The following is a 19788-nucleotide window of genomic DNA, read 5'->3' as shown; positions in this document are numbered from 1 at the left end:
CTATTGTAATCTATCTTCTTTCAGGGTAGTTGGTGGCAGAAGGCTTCATTGTTAGGAATTCATTCTTGCTTTTTGACTCTGGGTACAGAGAATAAAGGCTCTGAGGTACTGTTTCAAAATATCCATGTGTTTTCTGTGGTAGTCCAAGCTACACTGACATAAAGAGGTGGGCAGTAGTCTCTCAGCACTTTGCAGAATGGGAAGCAGTATTGGTGCTGAGTTTTGTTATCCTATCTCTTTGAGAATCTTGCTAGAATTTGTGATTTTTTTTTTGCTGCTTTATCTGTTAGTGTTTTTTCAAGACACATAAACTAATGACAGCTGCCGCTCTTGGGTACCAAACTTTTTATATTGGTAAACTTAAAATGCAAGCACATTTCCTAAGCATGCGCAGTAATGAAAACCAAATATTCAGGGGTTCTATCAGATTCTTTTTTTTTTTTAAAGATTTTATTTATTTATTTGACAGACAGAGATCACAAGTAGGCAGAGAAGCAGGCAGAGAGAGAGGAAGAAGCAGGCTCCCTGCTGAGCAGAGAGCCCGATGCGGGGCTCGATCCCAGGACCCTGGGATCACGACCCGAGCTGAAAGCAGAGGCTCTAACCCACTGAGCCACCCAGGCGCCCCATCTATCAAATTCTTTTTAACCGTGATACTTGAGCTTTCTACTCGCTCATCTCATCACCTGTTGTCAAGCAGAACGAATATAGAAAGTTCCTTCTGCATTATAGTCCTTCTTGATTCAGAGGCATCAGGAAGTAGTCTTTGGGATCTTATTGTCTATTGTCCTTCCCATTCTTTCACATCCTCCCACAAGTATGTACTGATTTTGTGTCAGGCAATGGGAAACACAGAAAGAAAGGCAGTTTCCTCCCACTTGAGTGTCTTCTGGTCTACTGGTAGCAGCACAACGTGGTAAATTCTATGGTAGCAGTTAGAACATGGAGCAATGGGGGCAGAGAGGAGGCACTCAGATGTTGGTAGGAGCAGAGTAAGTGTGTTAGAGAAGGTTTCCCAAAAGAGCTGATACCTAAACTATGCCTCAAATGGCCAACGGTAGTTATTCAGTTAGAGAACCCAGATAACACTTATCCTGGGGAAAATTTACTGGAGGAACTGTGGAACTCGACAAGGCTGGTGACAGTGAAGTGGGGACTAGATCCAGAAGAGTCTATTATATAATTGCTGGAAAGTTTGCATTTGATTCTGAAGTTGATAGAGAATCATTGAAGGGTTTAAGTGAGGAATGACATGTTATCCTCAGGGAAAACAGTGAGATGATTAGAATCATTTCTAGTCTTCGGAATAAAAATAACAGTAGATTCCTAGTGAATCAGGAAGGCACATTGTACATTTTGTCACCTTTCCAGTCAAACTGCTAAAGGCTTCCTTTCTACTCTAATGGCTCCCCCCCCTTCTTTTGCAATTGCATAATGTCTGTATTTTTAGAGCTTTTCATAATCAGGTACCACCTACTCATCTGATCTTAGTTCCTCTGCTTTGTGACATGTAACTTTCACTCTAGTCAGGTTGGTGCCCTCATCAAATATTCTAAGACAGAAGGAAATGTAGGTGTTCACTGGGTAGGTCTGTTTAGTACATAAGTAAATGCAGGAACTTTGAGAGTACATTTATTGAGCCTCTACTTTGTGATAGGAACTTTGCTGAACATTGGTTATGCATTGGCTACCAGATCAGAAACACATAGGGTCTGTGTTTATGAAGTTTATGGTCTACAGGACCATGGCCATGCCATTCTTGGAAAGCAGAAGGAAGAGAAATACAATCCAGGTCAAGTTTCTGATCACCGGCCCTTGCATGTTCACTAATTAGAGTGACAAATATGTTTCACTCTAATTCCGATATCAAATATATCCTCCCTTTAAGCCCCTTTTCAACATTTTCTAAGCATGTAATGGCAGGGATTGTACCTCCTCCTGCTCCTTCATATCCCCTGTGGTCTAGAGCTAGAAGTAGAGTGGTTATTTAACACATTCTCATGGATTATGCTTTCCGTATTTTAGCGTAGCTAATTTACCTTATGTCAACTTTGTGTTGGAGGATAACTAACAAAGTGGAGAGTGTTGGGATGGAGAATAGGTTCACCTCAAGTTACACCTCTCAGTGACTAGCAGTAACTTCCTAGAGCACTGCCTTGAGAAGGATTCTGAGACTCCCATCTGGGTTGAATGGGCAAGAGAGTAGAATAGAATGACATCAGTTAGCAATGAATACCACCTGTGAGGAAGAAGAATGGAAACACATATCTGCCAACATGGTTCTTGCAATAAATGAAGTCTTTATAGTATCCCAGATACCCCCCACCCCCAAACTTGATTGGCTGGGATTATGTTTTATGGGATATGTGAACGTATGGTGGCCTGTTCCTAATCAGCCTTTTTAACTGAATAAAGTCCTCAAAAGTTCTCTTTCTTGAAAAAAATGTAGACCTTTACTGTGATTGTGTTAAAGGTTGGAAATCTTTTTCAACGTTTTAGTGTCTCCATCTGTAACTTAGCATCAACCTAATTATTTCCATTTCACAAAGAAGCCATCAGACAAATATGTGTTTAAGTCTTGAGCACAAGTGGTAATGACCAGCCTTATTAGCAAGGCTCTTAGGTTGGAAACCATGGCTTTTTGATTCCTGAGGACAGAGTAACTGGCCCACAGCTTTCTCTCTCTCTGGTTGACTGCCTGGATGCCCAGAGGACCAGAAGCTTTTTTTTTCAAAACGTGGGAAGGTCTGTGGACTTTGGTGATTCAGCATCAGTTTGCCTGGATTGTTTTTGTCACTCCACCTTGCCATGTGTCCCTTGTCTCTTTTCCTGGGCACTCTTTTACAAACGGGACCACAGATTGGAGATGATAAACTGGTGAACCCTTGTAAGATGCAGCTCGTGGATATGTTTGATGTGACCCACGGTGTTGATTCACTGAACATTGAAAACATTTGATTAATTGTCAGCATTCTACTACTGTCTTTGTAAGCCTGTAGCTCAGTTCCCATTTTCCATCTCTGGTGCTTAGTGTTGATCTTTGGTGGACCCTGCCCACTGTTCAGAGGACACAAAGCATGAATATGGTGGTGTCCATGGTAGGTAGCAGGTGGGGCTTTGAGCCTTAGCTTTGATGTTAGCTGTAACTCACAGTTAGTTCACTGACCCCTGTGAGCAGATGTAGATGCAGATGTGGCCCTGGCCATGCCAGATACTAGGCTCTTCTGACTTTGGAAGCAAGGAGGACCATCTGCTGTCCCATTTGTGTTTGGACTTCACTGCTGGAGTTGAGTCAGTGGTACATTCTGATAGAAGATGTGAATGACAATGAATCTGAAATCTGTGCGTGCGTATGGTGGGGCTGTGTGTGTGAGAGAGGAAGAGGGAGAACAAGGGAAACAAGGAATGGCTGCCATCAGGCATTTATATATATTATAAATGCCACATTAGGCAATTATGTGTATATTTTTTTTATTTTTATTTTTATCTTTTATTTTTATTTTTTTCTACTTTAGAGTTTCTTAAATCCTGTCCATCACTAGTTTGAGCCCGGTCTCTTGTGTAGACAGCCACCTTAGAATTTACACTCAGAGAAAATCTTTTTTTCCTAAAATTGCTTCATGCCAGGCTATCCTGTCTGTTGATTTAGTTCTGTCTTTTCACAGAAAATAACAAAATGAATAGTTATTTGTAGACAACTATTAGATAACTCCCATTTGTTGAGTGCTTATTATGAAGGGCAGGAACTGTGTCCAGTATTTCTGTGTACACCAGCATTACCTTCTTTATTTCTATTTCTTACCATCCTGTGAAGTGAGATGTGCTTTCCACAGTTCTATGGGGAAAGACTCTGACGCTGAGACAAGTTAACTGTTTTGTCCAAGGTCACATAGCGGAAACGCGTGGCGCAGGACCCAGCCCCAGTGAGTGAGCCCTTGAAGCCCATTATCTTAACCACTTGAGTCCAGCAGCTAATTTAATGCAGACATGAACATTTATTAAGCACCTGTACAAGGAAATGCTAGTTCAGATTTTAAAAGGTACGGTGCTTAATTTTTGGTGCTAGGGCATTTGAGGTCTACTAAAAAGACGGGACCTGTGATTATTTAAAGGAAACAAGGTTGAGTGTTTTGAGTGACAAAGGAGTGGAGCAGACAGTTCATAGGGAGGGATTCACAGACCAGAGATAACAATTGCCTGAAGGACAGAGGGGAAGTAGGGCAGAGAAAGCGGAATGTGTGATTCTGTAGCGGCCCTGGGATCCAGATTCTTTCAAAAGTGCTTCTTATTTATGTCTTTACCCTGAGTAGGAATGTTACGCAGTAATAAGATTAGCCTGAACATTTATCTAGAAGCTGCACTATCCAGGAAGCTAAAGAGAAAAAGCTCATTTTATTATTGTCTATTGTCAGTGGATTATTTTCAGGTGGGGGATCACTGTATCTTTGTCTTTGGCTTGTCGTATGTAAACTGTTCCACACATAGGTGTACTGAAAGGGTTTATTGGGATCTGTAGTCAACATATCAAGGCAGTTCCATATCAAGGCACCCTGACCCTGGCCCCTCGCCGTTCTGTTTTGTTCAGCCTAGACACTTCAAGGAGCGTCCCCCAGCATCCTGAATTTCAGCTGTCCTCCACTGACCTGGATCAGAGCAATGGTGCTCAGGCATCAAGTCACGGACCTATAAATGATGGTCTTAGAAGCTGATCTGGTGGTTTTTACTGAAATTGTCCTTTATGTAGGCCCACAGAGGATTGAAGATGCTTTGAAAGAACAAGAGGGAAAAAAGAAGCCAAGTGGTGGTCTCCTATTCCTGCACAGGAGAAATGGTACCAAGAGGCCATCTGGGCACTTCAGGGCACAAGCCCACATCCCCTCATTCCTTCTAATTCACCAGAGTGCAGAGGGATGTGGCATTACAGCAGAATGCATGCAAACTTGTTCTCAGAGAGCTGAGCACACAGTGGTCTAGGAGAAGGTGGAAGAGAGAGGAAGAGAAGCACCTCTGTGAGTGGAGACTGTGTCTGCCCGCTAGATTTATTCTCATGGACCTGCCATCTAACTCCAGTGCCACAAATGAGTTTCATATACAAGGCGCGTCATGTAAATTAGAAGAGTCCCTCCTTTTCCGATCAGGGCAAGTGGTCTGGGCAGTAGGAAGACAGCTGCATCACTGTCAGGCAGTCGAAGGTTTCTGACTTCGTCACAGGGCAGGATCAGCAAGGACCACAGTAGCCAGAGAGGGCCTGGAGTGGGTATGGATGTGGGTCCTGGTGAAGGGGCACCAGGAGAGGAGAGGAAAGCATGGTAGTGTGGGAAACATAGCGGGAAAGATGCAGAAACACCTGCACTTGAGCTCAGACAGAAGCCCCTGAAGTGACTTCTGAGTGGGGAAGAATGGGACATATCAGGTGTGATGGGTTCGCAGGACAAGACGGATTAAGGGGTTTTTGCTTTATGGGTAAGCATGGGCCGGAGAGCCTAGAAACTGCCATCCCTAGAGTGTGGCCCTGCCCCAGTACAGTATGAGAGATCTGGGTTCAAGTTCTAGTTAACTCCTCAATGGCTGGATGATCTTGGACACAGACCTGTTTCCTGTTTGTACAATGCCTCTAGGACTACCTATTTCTCTTGCTTACCGTCAGGCACATTGTAGATGCTCAGTAGATGGAAACTGTTTTTGTTACATTGTTCCCACTCTCATATCTTGCCTTAGTCCTCACGTTGCTCCTGTGTGCCTTTGTATTGGGGATTCTGGAGGCATGGAAGTACAGCTTTTCTGAGAGACTCTGTCTCAACTGGGAGACTCTGTCTTCACGGCCTCGTAGGCATGAGCTACAAGTCCAAATGGTGGTCTTTACAAGCCTGTGTGTGGGGTAGTCAGAGCAGCTTATCTTTCTTTGTGACTGTCTCTGCCACTCAGTCTGTGTGACATCTTCCCTCATGGGGAGTCACTTCCACTTGTCTTTAATTGGTCCTTGTTGGGGCAGCTTGTCAGCCCAGCCTGCTCTCTGTCACTTGATGCCGCATCTCTTCCTCGTTCAGTCATCTGTCGGGGACTTGCCTTTAGCTGAACAGAGAACACTGTACTAGATACTAATTTGCCTCATAAGGGGGGCTGGCAGGGTCTCTTGCCTCCATGCCCTCCCCAAGGCCCTGGTACCTTTCTGCATGGCTGTGGTCCTAGCCGTGGTCCTACACCAGGCGGGTGGGGGAGACAAGGATGCTAACCATGGAGCTTCCCAGTTGAGTATCCCCAGGCTACAAGAGCCCCTGTCCTCTTATCCCTTTCTTCTTGGTGGGGGTTCTCAACAGAACTTTAGGCCATGCTAGAGGCAGTTTCTGGCACTATGCCAGCACCACTGGAGACAAGGGTATGCTATTGTTTCTTCCTAGGTTTGTGTATTGGTGTGGAGTTTTCTGTGTTCTGCCACACATAACATCCTTCTCGATCTTGATAATAGCCCTGGGGGAAAAGGGGAGCTGTTTCTAGTATAGGTTTTTGAAGTTCCTGTCTTTGGAAATGGGACTCAGAGAGTTTATCCAGCTGTCAGTAAGAAAGGTGAGGAAACTCCAGGTAAATAGAGAAGTAATTTCTAGGTCATGGAACAGAGAGAGCTCACCTTCAAAGAGCTTTTGAGAAAAGTCTGGTACTTTTGCCAGTGTGTGACCCTGATTCTCCTGTGTGTCCCTCTGGAAACCTGCACTGTACTGATTTACCTCAGGTCCCAGTCTCAGCTGCATACCTTTCTCAAAGAGTCCCTCTTCACAGTACTCTGCATCACTTTATTTTTGTTTTTTAAAATAATTTTATTTATTTTGAGAGAAAGAGAGATTGAGCAGTGGGAGGACAGAGGCAGAGAGAGGAAGAGAGAGAGAGAGAGAGTCTCAAGCAGATTCCCTAATGAGTGTGGAGCCTGATGCAGGGCTCGATCTCAGGATCCTAAGATCAAGACCTGAGCCAGAATCGAGAGTCAGACGCATCACTGACTAAACCACCCAGGGGCCCCTATCCTGCATCCCTTTAAAAGGCTTTTTCTTTTTTCTCTCCTGCCTCATGTAGGGATGCATGAGTTCTTTATCCATGTATTATTCAGTGGAACCAAGTCTCAGTTTGCCCCCCTGGGATGAGCTATTGTTATACATTAATAATTAATCTTAACAAGTGATTCGAATCATAGGCATTTAACCAAATGCAGAGAAAGCCAGTTTGTTTGTGACAGAGAGCTCTCACATGCTGGGGCGCAATAGTGGGGTTAGAAAGGAGAAGTTGCCAGTCATTAAACTTTGTTTCTTTTCTGGCTCACTGGAGTGATTGATTGCCTAAGGATCCCGCAGTATTTCTGCTTTCACACGGTTAGTCCAGTAGTGCTCAGATGAGACATTCAGGAAGCTGAACTTGCATGATTTTCTATGTAATGTTAAAGATGACCTTCTGGGGTGCCTGGGTGGCTCAGTGGGTTAAGCCGCTGCCTTCGGCTCAGGTCATGATCTCAGGGTCCTGGGATCGAGTCCCACATCGGGCTCTCTGCTCAGCAGGAAGCCTGCTTTCCTCTCTCTCTCTGCCTGCCTCTCCATCTATTTGTGATCTCTCTCTGTCAAATAAATAAATAAAATCTTTAAAAAAAAAAAAAAAAAAGATGACCTTCCCAGGTGTTGCTAGTGGAACCTCACTCCGAGTAGCCACAGTGATAAAGCACGTGGTTGCGAGAGTCCAACTCCCTGGGTTCAAGGCCTGCTTTGCCAGTTACCAGATGTCGTGACTGTGAACTGGTTCCTTAACTACTCTCCACATCTGTTTCTGCATCCGTAAAAGCGGGGGATGATGGTGGGTGTCTCAAATGGGTGTTGTCAGCATCTGATGGGGGATGGTAGGCTTTAGATCCTTAGCGTGGTATCTGGTAGTAGGTGCTCAGTAAATATTAGTATCACTGTTATTTTCAGTATTACCAACGATGGTTAGGCCCATTGTCAAGACCATATAGTAGGTGAGGCATTTTCAATTCTTTGTCATTAGTTGTATATTAAAAGGCCAGCGGTTCTGCTCTACCCTCTCCTGGTGCTGGGGAAGAGAAGGGAGACAATTCTATAGTTGGATATTAGGGATTAAACAATTTGTATTAGAATGACCCATCCATGATGGGTCAAAATGAAATGACCCATTTTTTCACTGAGATGGATTGTAAGACTTATTTTAGTATTTAAGTTTTGTTATTTTGCTGAAAATGGAGATGATAATACAATCTTTTTGGGGGTCATGGAAAGGATGAAATGAGACTAACAGCTACATTACCTCCCTACAAAGGAGCTGAGATTTCTGTGCCCTTACTCTGTGTCCTTCCAAGTGCTCAACATGTATTAACTCATTTCACCCTTGCAAAGTAGTTTACACATGTGTTCCCATTTTCAGAGGGGAAGAGAGATCCAGAGGAGTTAAATGACTCTGCCAAGGTCACACAGTTCATAGGTAGTGGATGTAGAACTTGAGCCGAAATCTGGATCCTGACTTAGAATTTGAATAAGATGATGTAAAGCACATAGCAAAGTAATTGCCATAATCAATTGTAATGTTAGTCCCTTTCCCTTTCATTATTTTCCCCCTGTTTATTGGAAAGATGTTACTTAGAGATCAGGGGACCAAGACCCATCCCAGAGCACTGCAATCAAAATTCAGTTCTAGTAACAGCACAACCTCTTTGGAATTCTGATTTGGGGGAATATCATTAATCCCTGCTTTTATGTGGATTACACCTGGTTTCAAAAATCATAATAGTTTTTTTTTTAGTGTTTTAAGGTGTTTTATTCTCCCACCATATGTATATGGAGGGCACATACATGTGCAAAAAACACAGATCTCCTTCCCCACCAATTCTAACACTGAATAATTTTCTTTTAGTAATACATGCGCACGGTGGAAAAAAAAAAAACAATGCAACAGGGTACTGTGAAAAGTCAGTCACCCTCTTATTCTTGAATATGAAACTGACAAAACCCACTCCACAGTGACAATTTTATAGTTTCCTGTGTTTCCTTCCAAAGCTTTTTTATGCATTTATGAGCATATATACATATTACACACATGCCTCCCCCAACACACACACACACACACACACACACACACACACACACACACAACACTACACAATAGTGTAGTACACACTTCTATGTTCCTTGCTAATTTCACTTAACAATATTTCTTGGAAAGCATCCATGTCAAAACCAGAGCACTACCTTGTTTTTTAGGACTGCATGATTGTCCGTCATGGGAAGTGCCAGTCTGTTGTTGATGGTCATTTAGGTTGTTTCTGGTCTTTTACTAAGTATACTGCAGTAAATATCTTTGTGTTTAAATATTAGTATTTGTGAAACTCAGTCTATGTTGATTTTTGCTTGCAAACTGGTATTGTATAACTTTCTGACAACACAAAAAAATTGGCCAGAAGGAGACAACCCAAAAGGAATAAAATAGAAATGTGGGGGCTTTTTCCAGGGATTATGTGTACCCCACAGGTCTCTCCCGACGCTTTTTCAAATGCTGTAGCTCCCATTTCTCATATGGATTCAGACATACTGTATCCTGAAGCCTCTTCTTGGGCTTTTTTCCCAGGTGCCCAGTGAGCAGTGGCTGGTAACTCTTTGCAAGATTGATTCATATGGCTCTTGTTTGGCTTTTGACAGGTTGTTTATAAGAATAATGACATCCGTCTGGAGCTGTCTCGCCTGGCCCGGATCGGGGACACCAAGATGAAAATCTATGGTGAAGTTGTATTCAAGTGTGAGAATGTGGCCACGCTGGACCCCATCAACTTCGAAACCCCAGAGGCGTACATCAGTTTGCCCAAATGGAACACCAAACGCATGGGTTCCATCTCCTTTGACTTTCGCACCACTGAGCCCAATGGCCTGATTCTCTTCACTCATGGCAAGCCCCAAGAGAGGAAGGACACTCGGAGCCAGAAGAACACCAAGGTGGACTTCTTTGCTGTCGAACTCCTCGATGGCAACCTATACCTGCTGCTTGACATGGGCTCAGGCACCATCAAAGTCAAGGCCACTCAGAAGAAAGCCAATGATGGGGAATGGTACCACGTGGACATTCAGCGAGATGGCAGATCAGGTAGGAAGGGGCACGGTGGGGCTGAGAAGAGAGGAAAGCTGCAGCTTTTCAGTCCGTTTGCCGACTTTATATTTTTTTATTTTAATGTTTGCACTTGCATGCATGTTTGACTCTTTTGCTGTTCTCTTTAATGGTTGTTGTAAGATTATGTTTCTGAACAAGATACCTTGTCTTGCCGACAGTGCACGTGGTCTTCCTTCTCTTGTCACTCACGGCACAGCCGTCTCAGTGATAGCTCCAAGGCTCTGGAGCCAAGCACGGTTTTACAAGTAGCATTTCAACTCCTACCAAAGAGGCTATCATGTAACTGGTGTGATGTTTTTTTTTTTTTCTCCCCTCTTTTTCTTCTTCTCCTTTTTCTCATCACCATGGAAACACAATTGTGACATCACAGATGCTGCATTATGTGATGACTCTGTAGGATAAGCTTCACTGTGTAAGAGTTTATGCAGCGCTACGCCCTTCAATAATTGGCAAGAGTCGTGTTGCAGGGAGAAATTATGACAAGAAAGGAAAAGGCAAATTGATTTTTCCTGAAGTCATGTTCAATTTAAAGCCTTCCTTTGGTGCGAGAGCCTATATTTCACTCTTTGCTCAGACCTCACTGACTCTCCCTTCCTCTTCATAACCTTTACATTTGGTTTAAATGGCTTTGTTTCTGCAGCCGCAGATCAAACAAGTGAGCCCCAGGCAGTACATAGCTACTGTGGAATGGTAACAGAGAGGGAGGAAACACACACACACACGCACGCACAGATGCGCGCGCACATGCACACGCACAGTCTGGAGCTTTTGAATGCCTGGACAGTCTGTCTAGCTTTCTCTGGACCATGTGGCAGTGAAGGTCACATTCTGTGCTATCAGAAAGGACATGTCACCCAGAGTGGTAACTAGAGCACTTGAATTTCACACTGATTTCCTGATTCTCCATTTAGGTGGGGTTATACTCAAGAGGAAGGGTCTTGGTGGTGTTTTTTGTCGTTTTAAGGACTCTCTCCTGGGAAACACGAAAAGTCTTTCATTTGGACATTTTCATGTTGGCGCACTTGGCCGCTAATAGAAAACATTAGGTTCCCTCTAAAGGCTGCTGCTGGGAATGGCTGAGCTTTCCTGGGACGGCTTTTCTGCATAATCCTGCAGGCAGAGGGATGAGGGAGACGGGCAGTGTTGCCCTTAGGAGGAGCTGGATGGGTTCTGCCGAGAGGGCAGACGGGTGGCAGATTGTAGCCCTGGCTGGTTTAGTGCCCAGCAGGATACTTTATTGATTGTCTGAAATCTAATCGGAACCAAGAGGCTTCAAATTAAATGTGCTTGTTGAGTAAGAATGAACAGTTTGTGCTTTTTTAACAGAAAAGACACAAAAAACTAATTTCTCTGGAGGCTGAATCTTTCTCTCTCTCTTTCTAAATTTACCCATACAGTGTCAACAGGGGCAGAGCCAGAAAGCTATCCTAAAATTATAGGGGAAACACTTCTGTTGGTTTTAGGACCGTGTGTTTTGGGTCTCTGGAGTTCCTTTATGGTTGATGGGTGTCAGGATTGGCTAGTCTAGACCTGACGCAGCTTCAAGGTTACCTATCTGTGTCATGGATGGCCTAGAGCACGGGAAATTGTTGGATGTTTACTTCTGTTTATTCCCAGCACGGATGGCTTTTTCATGTGGGGCACTTAGTTGTTAGAACCTTTGGTGGCCCCATCTTTGGCAAACCTGTCTGGATTTCTGAAGCCTTGAATTTCATATCTGGAAGCTATAACATTGGCCAATTCTGATACATTTGATCAACGCCTATAATAATTTACTGAGTAAGCAAATCCTTATCCCATGAACACAGCATAACATCAAACTTAATATGATCTGTTAAACTTCATTTCTTCACAAGGGTATTTTCTGGTATATTTTTAGTTATGAACATGTACAAGGGTGAATAGTTCTAAAAATGTCTGCATACTCGAGTGTGGTGCCTGCTCCTTGCTCATGCTGAAGCCTGACATGGGAGGAGAATGGTGATCCCTCCCCGGATGGGGGACTTGTTCTTGAAACTTGATTAAGTGCATTCAAAACGGTTGTGGTCACACACTCACAGGACGGATTTCCCTCCGGATGTATTTATGGCTCCAACATTTAAATCCGCCCCAGTGCTGTCCTTATTTGGCAAAAGCTGCTCTTCCAGGTTGGGGATCCAGCCGCTCTGTGGGCTTGTGAAGGGCAGAGAAAGCAAGCAGTGTGAGAGGAGAGCAGATGCTAGCCTCAACGTCCTCATTCGTGAGATGGTGTGGTGTCCCTGTTAGGTCCTTCCTCACGAGATTGTTAGGAGGATCAAGTCCAGAAAATCACGCACAGCACTTAACAATGGTGACCAGGACAGAAAAGATTGATACATAGGTTACTACCATTTTAAAAACAAAAATGCAAAGCTGATTTCTCCAGGGGAAAACCTCGAGAATAGAGTGGGGGAAGCGTGTGCCACTGGCATAACCTGCCCAGAAGCCTCTAAGGCTTGCCTTCTCATTACGAGTGCGTGTCACATTCTTGATCTTACAGGGTCTTCTTGGTCCTTCAGGCTATCCCTTTCATAGCCTAGGGGACTGAGACTCAGGCAGAAGTGAAGGTTGCCTGATAAATGGCAAGACCCAGATATCTTGGTACCAATAAAGCCCTTTAAGAATACCAATTAAGGGGCACCTGGGTGGTTCAGTGGGTTAAAGCCTCTGCCTTCGGCTCAGGTCATGATCCCAGAGTCCTGGGATCGAGCCCCACATAGGGCTCTCTGCTCAGCAGGGAGCCTGCTTCCTCCTCTCTCTCTCTGCCTGCCTCCCTCCCTACTTGTGATCTCTGTCTGTCAAATAAATAAATAAAATCTTAAAAAAAAAAAGAATACCAATTAAATTTAAGATTTCTAGCATCATGTTCAGATATCACCTTAATTTTACAGTTTCCTTGATTTTATAGTTTAGGAAAATGGACTGTAAAGTAGCTTGGGGAATGGCCTAGGGTCAGAAGGCCATTTAGGACTTGAATCCCAGTCCCGAGTTCCCAGGCCAGGCTCTAGGTTTGCACAGTCTCATTGAGAGTCCACAGCTCTGCTGCTGCTGTGCCTCGTCTGCCCCTCTGATCTCGTCGCCTGCTCTCCCATCGGGCCCTCCCATTCTAGTCACACTCTCGCTTAGCCCAGAGCCTTTGTAGGTGCTGTTCCCCCTGCCTGGCATGTTTTTCCCCTTGGATTTGGCATGGCTGGGTCCTTTTCAATACTGTGGTTTGAGTGTACCTGTCCCCTGCCTGGAGAAGCCTTCACCCACTCTACATTTTTAAGGAGAAACCACCCATTCTTCTCTCTTCCTAGTACCGACCATTACCTAATTTCTCTTGCTTATTGAGACATTTGTTTAATTTCCGTCTCTCTGCTCTGGAATATCAGCACCACAAGAGCAGAGACGTACCTGTCAAGTTCATCTCTGTGCCCACCAGTATACCAGAGACACAACAGGTGTGCAGTACATACCTGTTAAGTGAACAAACAAAGATGTTCCAGTTAAAATTTCTCCAAGGAAATGCTCCAAATATTCACTGGTGGGGCTGGTAGCTAATGGCAGTACAGACGGTATTAGTGCATGGAGGGTTCCATCATTTTCGGCATGGTAAGTGAGGGATGAAGACTTAAGCAAGCACTTCCAGAACCCTTACTCTGTCCCACATCCTGAGGAGCAGTTTACACATAGGATCTTATCTAATCATCATGCTGGTCTCTGAGGAAAATTATTTTCCCATTTTACAGATGAGGACATTGAGGCCGTGGCAGGTGAAATCACGTCTTCAGGGTTACACAGCTAGTACCTGGTAGAGCTGAGATTTATTTATTTTTTTTTTAATTTTTTTTTAAAGATTTTATTTATTTATTTGACAGAGAGAGATCACAAGTAGGTAGACAGGCAGGCAGAGAGAGAGAGGAGAAAGCAGGCTCCCTGCCAAGCAGAGAGGCCGATGCGGGACTCGATCCCAGGACCCTGAGATCATGACCTGAGCCGAAGGCAGAGGCTCAACCCACTTAGCCACCCAGGCGCCCCTAGAGCTGAGATTTAAGCACAGGCAGCGGCTGGGCTGCCGTTAACCTCTTCAGCAGGTGATCTTCCGGCCGAGACTCTGTAGAGCAAAGACATCAGCTTAGGTCTTCGTTGACTGAGATGGTCCTGAATCCTCCTACCAGTGACAGTGTCTTAGCAGCAAAGACTGGAACCAAATGGCCAAACATTTTCCTTTCTTCTGTCTGGAAGCCTCTGACCCCCTTGCTTGCATTGTTCTCACCTGGCCAGGTACCATGAGTCTCTGAGCAGGCCTGCCGGGCTCCTTTCATTTGGTTCATTGACTGGCAGCCTCACCTGCAATGCCCCGAGGGCTGTTCGCTCACTCTGTTTCCATCCTTCCATCCCAGGTACCATATCAGTGAACAGCAGGCGCACGCCATTCACCGCCAGCGGGGAGAGTGAGATCCTGGACCTGGAGGGGGACATGTATCTGGGCGGGCTACCGGAGAACCGTGCCGGCCTCATCCTCCCCACTGAGCTCTGGACTGCCATGCTCAACTACGGCTACGTGGGCTGCATCCGTGACCTGTTCATTGACGGGCGCAGCAAGAACATTCGACAGCTGGCGGAGATACAGAACGCTGCGGGCGTCAAGTCCTCCTGTTCGCGGGTGAGCGCCAAGCAGTGCGATAGCTACCCCTGCAAGAACAACGCGGTGTGCAAGGACGGCTGGAACCGCTTCATCTGCGACTGCACGGGCACTGGCTACTGGGGAAGGACCTGTGAAAGGGGTGAGTTGGCCCTCATGGGTGGCCCGCAAGGTCCGGGTAGGCGTCATGTATAGAAGGTGTGTCCCGATATAGACCAGAAGCATTTCCTCCCATTCGTTGCTTTCCAGATGACACTCTTTCTGCCTCTGGATGGGTGAATTTGTTGAACTAGGGTTGGATCCTGGAAAGGGAAACTTTAGAGTAAATATTACCAAGCTCATGATAACTTTTTGGATTAAGTATGAGACATTTTCTATCCAGAGTGGGTGAATACTTCCCTTTTGGGTTTCTGCATGGGCTAATGAACCTGCTGTTTCATTTATTCATTTAACTCATGCGTTTCGGAGCTTTCTGCATGCTAGCTCTTGGATGAGGCTTTAAAAATACACTATTGAACAAGGTAGGCCTAGGCCTGATCTCATGGAGTTGCTGTCTGTTGGAATATTTAGTCATGAAACAAATAATCACAAATGTGGTGAACTCTATAAGAAGTCAGCATGATGTATTGGTAAAGGACATGAACACTGGAGCTAGGCTGAATGAGAAATCTGACCTTTATGGAGTGATGTGAACTTGATCAAGGTAATCAATATCTTTGAGACTTGATTTCCCCCTCTATAAAATAGGAGTAATCACTTACCTACGTCAGAAGGTAGTGGTGATGATTAAGTGAGTTAGTAGATGATGGCTTAATAAATGTCCGTGATTGTTACAGTAGTAGTTATTGTCATAAATATCATTAAAAGGAAAATGGAAGTTTGGGGGGCCCTTTGCAGGGGGACCCAGCATGCTGTGGACATTTACAGAAAGCTGCTTCCAGGAAGAAATTTTGCAATCTGAGACTTGAAATAGCAGTAGGAGTTAGCTTGGCAAAGAGTTTGGAGGAAGGCATGTGTCTTAGACAAGAAAGGAATGTGCCAAGGGACAGAGGTTAGAAACTGGGTCACAGGTGGGGAAGGGAATGAAGTCCAACAAGGACTGGAGTGTGGCATGAAGCGGGGGAAGGGCATGAGAGCTGGCTGAAGAGGAGGGGAGCACCAGTCCAGGATGCGGGGAGAAGCCCCTTGTCATTCACCACGTTGGCATCTTGTGTTTGCACTGAAGTACAGTTTGGGCAAAGGGCAGAGATCAAGGTAAAAAGAAGCAGCATCAGGGCGAGGAGATTCTGGTCCATAAGCTGTGTCCAATTCCAGCTTCGTTTATTCTTTTATATGCCAAGTTTGTAGACTTCAAGCTGGCTGTCCATAGGTTGTCAGCCTCTATTTTATATGAAGGGATAATTTACAGAGTTACCAAGTGTTTAGGAAAAGTGTAGCTCTAGGGCTTGAAAGATACTCCATATGCAGTAGACATAGTTCTGCTCTCAAGCAGTTTATCATTTGTTTATGGGAGGAGTTGAGAGGTCTCTACGAGAAGTAGTAATAAAATGATACAAGGTGGGCACCTGGGTGGCTCAGTGGGTTAAGCCTCTGCCTTCACCTCGGGTCATAGTCTCAGGGTTCTGGGATCGAACCCTGCATCGTGCTCTCTGCTTAGCGGGGAGCCTGCTTCCCCCTCTCTCTCTGCCTCCTGCTCTGCCTACTTGTGATCTCTCTCTCTCTCTCTCTCTCTGTGTCAAATAAATAAATAAAATCATTAAAAAAAATTGATACAAGGTAGCAGCGTGGGCACTGTTGGTGGACCAGACTGGGAAGGCAGGGAGAATGAGGGGAGAAAAGATTTTCTTAAGGAGGCAACTGCAAGATTTCATCCCTACAGACCATCAGTGGACAGAATTGTCCAATGTCAGGAGTCTGGGGATGAGGATGATTCCTGAACAAACTTGGAACAGGGGCTGGATGACCAGGCAAGGATGTTTTCAAGGACTGGCTTTTGTGAGGGCCACTGTATAATTAGTTAAGGGGTGTTTCAAGAGAAGGGTAGATCTTTCTTTTTTACAGCTGGATCAAAAACAGGACACAGTACACTGGGGCGAAAGAGGGAGAGAGAGCTGTCTTGGGGCTCATGGAATGTAAATTCAGAGTCACTGAATTTTTGAAGCTAGCACAAGCGGAGTAGGAACTAAGATGAGGAAGGAGCCATCTGAACCACAAGTGGGCCACCTGGGGCTGGACCGTCTGTCAAGCTCCTAGACTTTTTCCAAACATCGTTGTAGGGTAGACTACCCTGGTCCTGGTTTGGGGCAATAGAAAGAGCATTTGACCTCTGAGATGAGTGAGACAGTTTTGGTGTAAGCCACATTGTTCCAGATCTCCCACTACCTATGAAGTCGTGTAAGAACTGAAGATCATTTCAGACCTCTCCCTCCTTCCCCTTGGGTCTCCTTTCAACCCAAGGGCCTTGGGACTGCCGAGGACGGATGGCAGTGACTGTAGCCAGCAGCACACAGTGTCTCTGAGCTCACCTATTCTAAAGGGCAGATCCATGGGAGTTGATCCAAGATTTGCCAAGAACAGTGAAAGTCACTGCACCTTTTATGTTGTCACTTCTGACTAGTCATTAAGAAGCAGGTGATGGGGAATATATGAGGGACAGTTATTCCTGGGACATTACAGCCAAGTCATCCATTCTGGCCAACCGAGAAGGAGCATAACAAATTTAAGACATTTGATCTAGAAGTCGCTCAAATCCCAGACGGTGCAACCGATTGTTTTGTTCCCCTGCTAATTGTTTTTTGGCCCTGTATTGTTCCTGACACCATGTTCAGAATGAATCAGTGGAGTGTAAAAATGATAGGACTCCACTCACAAGCAGAGAAAATAGAGTTTCCCAATGACATTGTTTTTCTTTATTGAAACTGATTTCTCAGTGGAGATGCTTTGAGCGTCTTTTATTCATTTTTATACATGACACAGACATTTATTGACACCCTTGTATGTTACAGGCCCTGTATCAGATTCTGGAAATGCAAAGCCACTGACATAGCTCCTGATTTTGATGAAGGGGTATATAGTCCTTCCAGGAAAACAAAGGGAAATGTGGGAAATGTGCTAAAATGTGGTAGATGTTTTGCTTTTTGTTTATAGGGGACAGTAGGGCAAACAGATCGGAGAAGACATGCCTGTGTAAGGGAGTGATGGTTGGGAAAAGGAGATTTGAGTTTTCTTAGATCTTTTTGCCTCCTATTTCTAACAAAACTCTGATCCTATAGGCACTTCTGAAGAGTGGTGAAGGAAAAATATTTGTTAACAGTCTTTATGTAAGGACCATGATCCCCTTGAGATACAGGAAAGCTGCCCCACCCACTGTGACCACATCAATCTGGGCACTCAGTTTACCATTTTCTCTAATTTTTTTCTATAAACATTAACCCTAAGCCTAGAAATGATCATTTGTACTAAAAGTGGTAAGATTAAGATAATTTCGGGGTGCCTGGGTGGCTCAGTGGGTAATTAAGCCTCTGCCTTCAGCTCAGGTCATGATCTCGGGGTCCTGGGATCGAGCCCTGCAAGGGGTCTCTGCTCGGCGGGGAGCCTGCTTCCCCCTCTCTCTCTCTGCCTGCCTCTCTGTCTGCCTCTCTGCATACGTGTGACCTCTGTCTGTCAAATAAATAAATAAAATCTTAAAAAAAGAGAGATTAAGACAATTTCTAAGGCGATGTGTTCCAACCAGCCCAAACAGTGTCCTCGACTTGGAGTTCGTTGTGGGATCAGTCCTTTGGTATCACTGGTCCCACAATAGGAATGGTTGGGTTAGAGAGGCATTTGTTTATATAAAACAGAGAAAGCTTAAGGTGGGATGTTGAAACTGGCGTTCAGAGAAAAAGCAGAATTGGGGATGGCCCAGATCACACACTAGATCAAAGTAGCTTAAGAACTGAAGCAAACTGAGCAAGTATGTCAGTTTGTGAGGCAACACCCAGATCAAAGCTGTCCTCTAGAGACAAGGGAATAGGGCAAGGGTCCTAGGAAATATATGAATATGTGATGTCAAGGTTAACTTGCAGGTGTATCTTTCTCTTATAGTAAAAATGGACGACTCTTGCCTGTACCCTCATGAGAGTGTTTCTGCTGCCTGTAAAGATAGCAACTCTGAATCTTGATGTTTAACAATCGGCTGGATATTATACTTAGATTGTTTTGGGATGATCTGATACTATTCTAAGATGTAGATCTATCTTCCCAGCCCAATTTTTCAGCTTTAGCTATTTTGACTTGTTATTCATAGTGATGTGGGAGATGTTTGTCTCCATGACCCAAAAAGCAAAGGCCTGTTTTAGCTGCTTAGTGCTAGTCACTTTGGTTAAAATGCTTGTCTGCTGGAAGACCACGTGCCCTCTTGTGAAGCCCTATTGTTTCAAGGAAACATTCTAGCTTGTCTTTCTTAAGAAGATACGATCGGTTGACATGGAGCAACCATGGCATCTTCTCTTTGTCCATGTGGCCAAACTGTTTAGTTCAGTTGGTGGGAGCCAAGCATTGATGGCCAAGACTATGAATGTGATTAGTTTGTGGACCATCAAGCTTCAATTTGGTGAGGCCACTGCAGAGTCTGTCCTCTCCCCTGGATGGCTTTTTCTGAATGTATGCCATCATTGATTTGGCAAGCAAGAAAGGAGGATTCAGCACAAGTCTATTCCTATGACAAGAAAAGTAACCTACATGTAACTGGGGTGGCCTGGTGCTTAATGGCATGAATGTTAGAGTCACATAGACTTGGTTTCTGTGACTTACTAGCTAGGTGACCCACAACCAATTTCTCTCTTAATTCTTCTTCTTATTTATTTATTTATTTATTTATTTATTTATTTTATTTATTTGACAGAGATCACAAGTAGGCAGAGAGGCAGGCAGAGAGAGAGGAAGGGAAGCAGGCTCCCTGCCGAGCAGAGAGCCCGATGTGGGGCTCCATCCCAGGATCCTAGGATCATGACCTGAGC

The 19788-nt window shown here is 44.7% G+C and overlaps 1 protein-coding gene across 28 annotated transcripts in view; it reads left to right on the top strand.

Moving 5' to 3' along the window:
* NRXN3 (neurexin 3) overlaps nt 1–19788 on the top strand; it is a 1668422-nt gene that overhangs the window by 595386 nt on the left and 1053248 nt on the right. For all 28 annotated transcript variants that reach the window (XM_047738119.1, XM_047738148.1, XM_047738133.1 and 25 more), the window contains 2 exons: nt 9681–10119; nt 14547–14930. In XM_047738119.1, coding sequence (XP_047594075.1) covers nt 9681–10119; nt 14547–14930 — 823 coding nt within the window. The remainder of the gene's footprint in view (nt 1–9680; nt 10120–14546; nt 14931–19788) is intronic.

The sequence above is a fragment of the Lutra lutra genome, chromosome 7, assembly GCF_902655055.1.
Source record: "Lutra lutra chromosome 7, mLutLut1.2, whole genome shotgun sequence".
Classification (NCBI taxonomy): Eukaryota; Metazoa; Chordata; class Mammalia; order Carnivora; family Mustelidae; genus Lutra; species Lutra lutra.
This window is presented reverse-complemented; position numbering and strand designations above follow the sequence as displayed.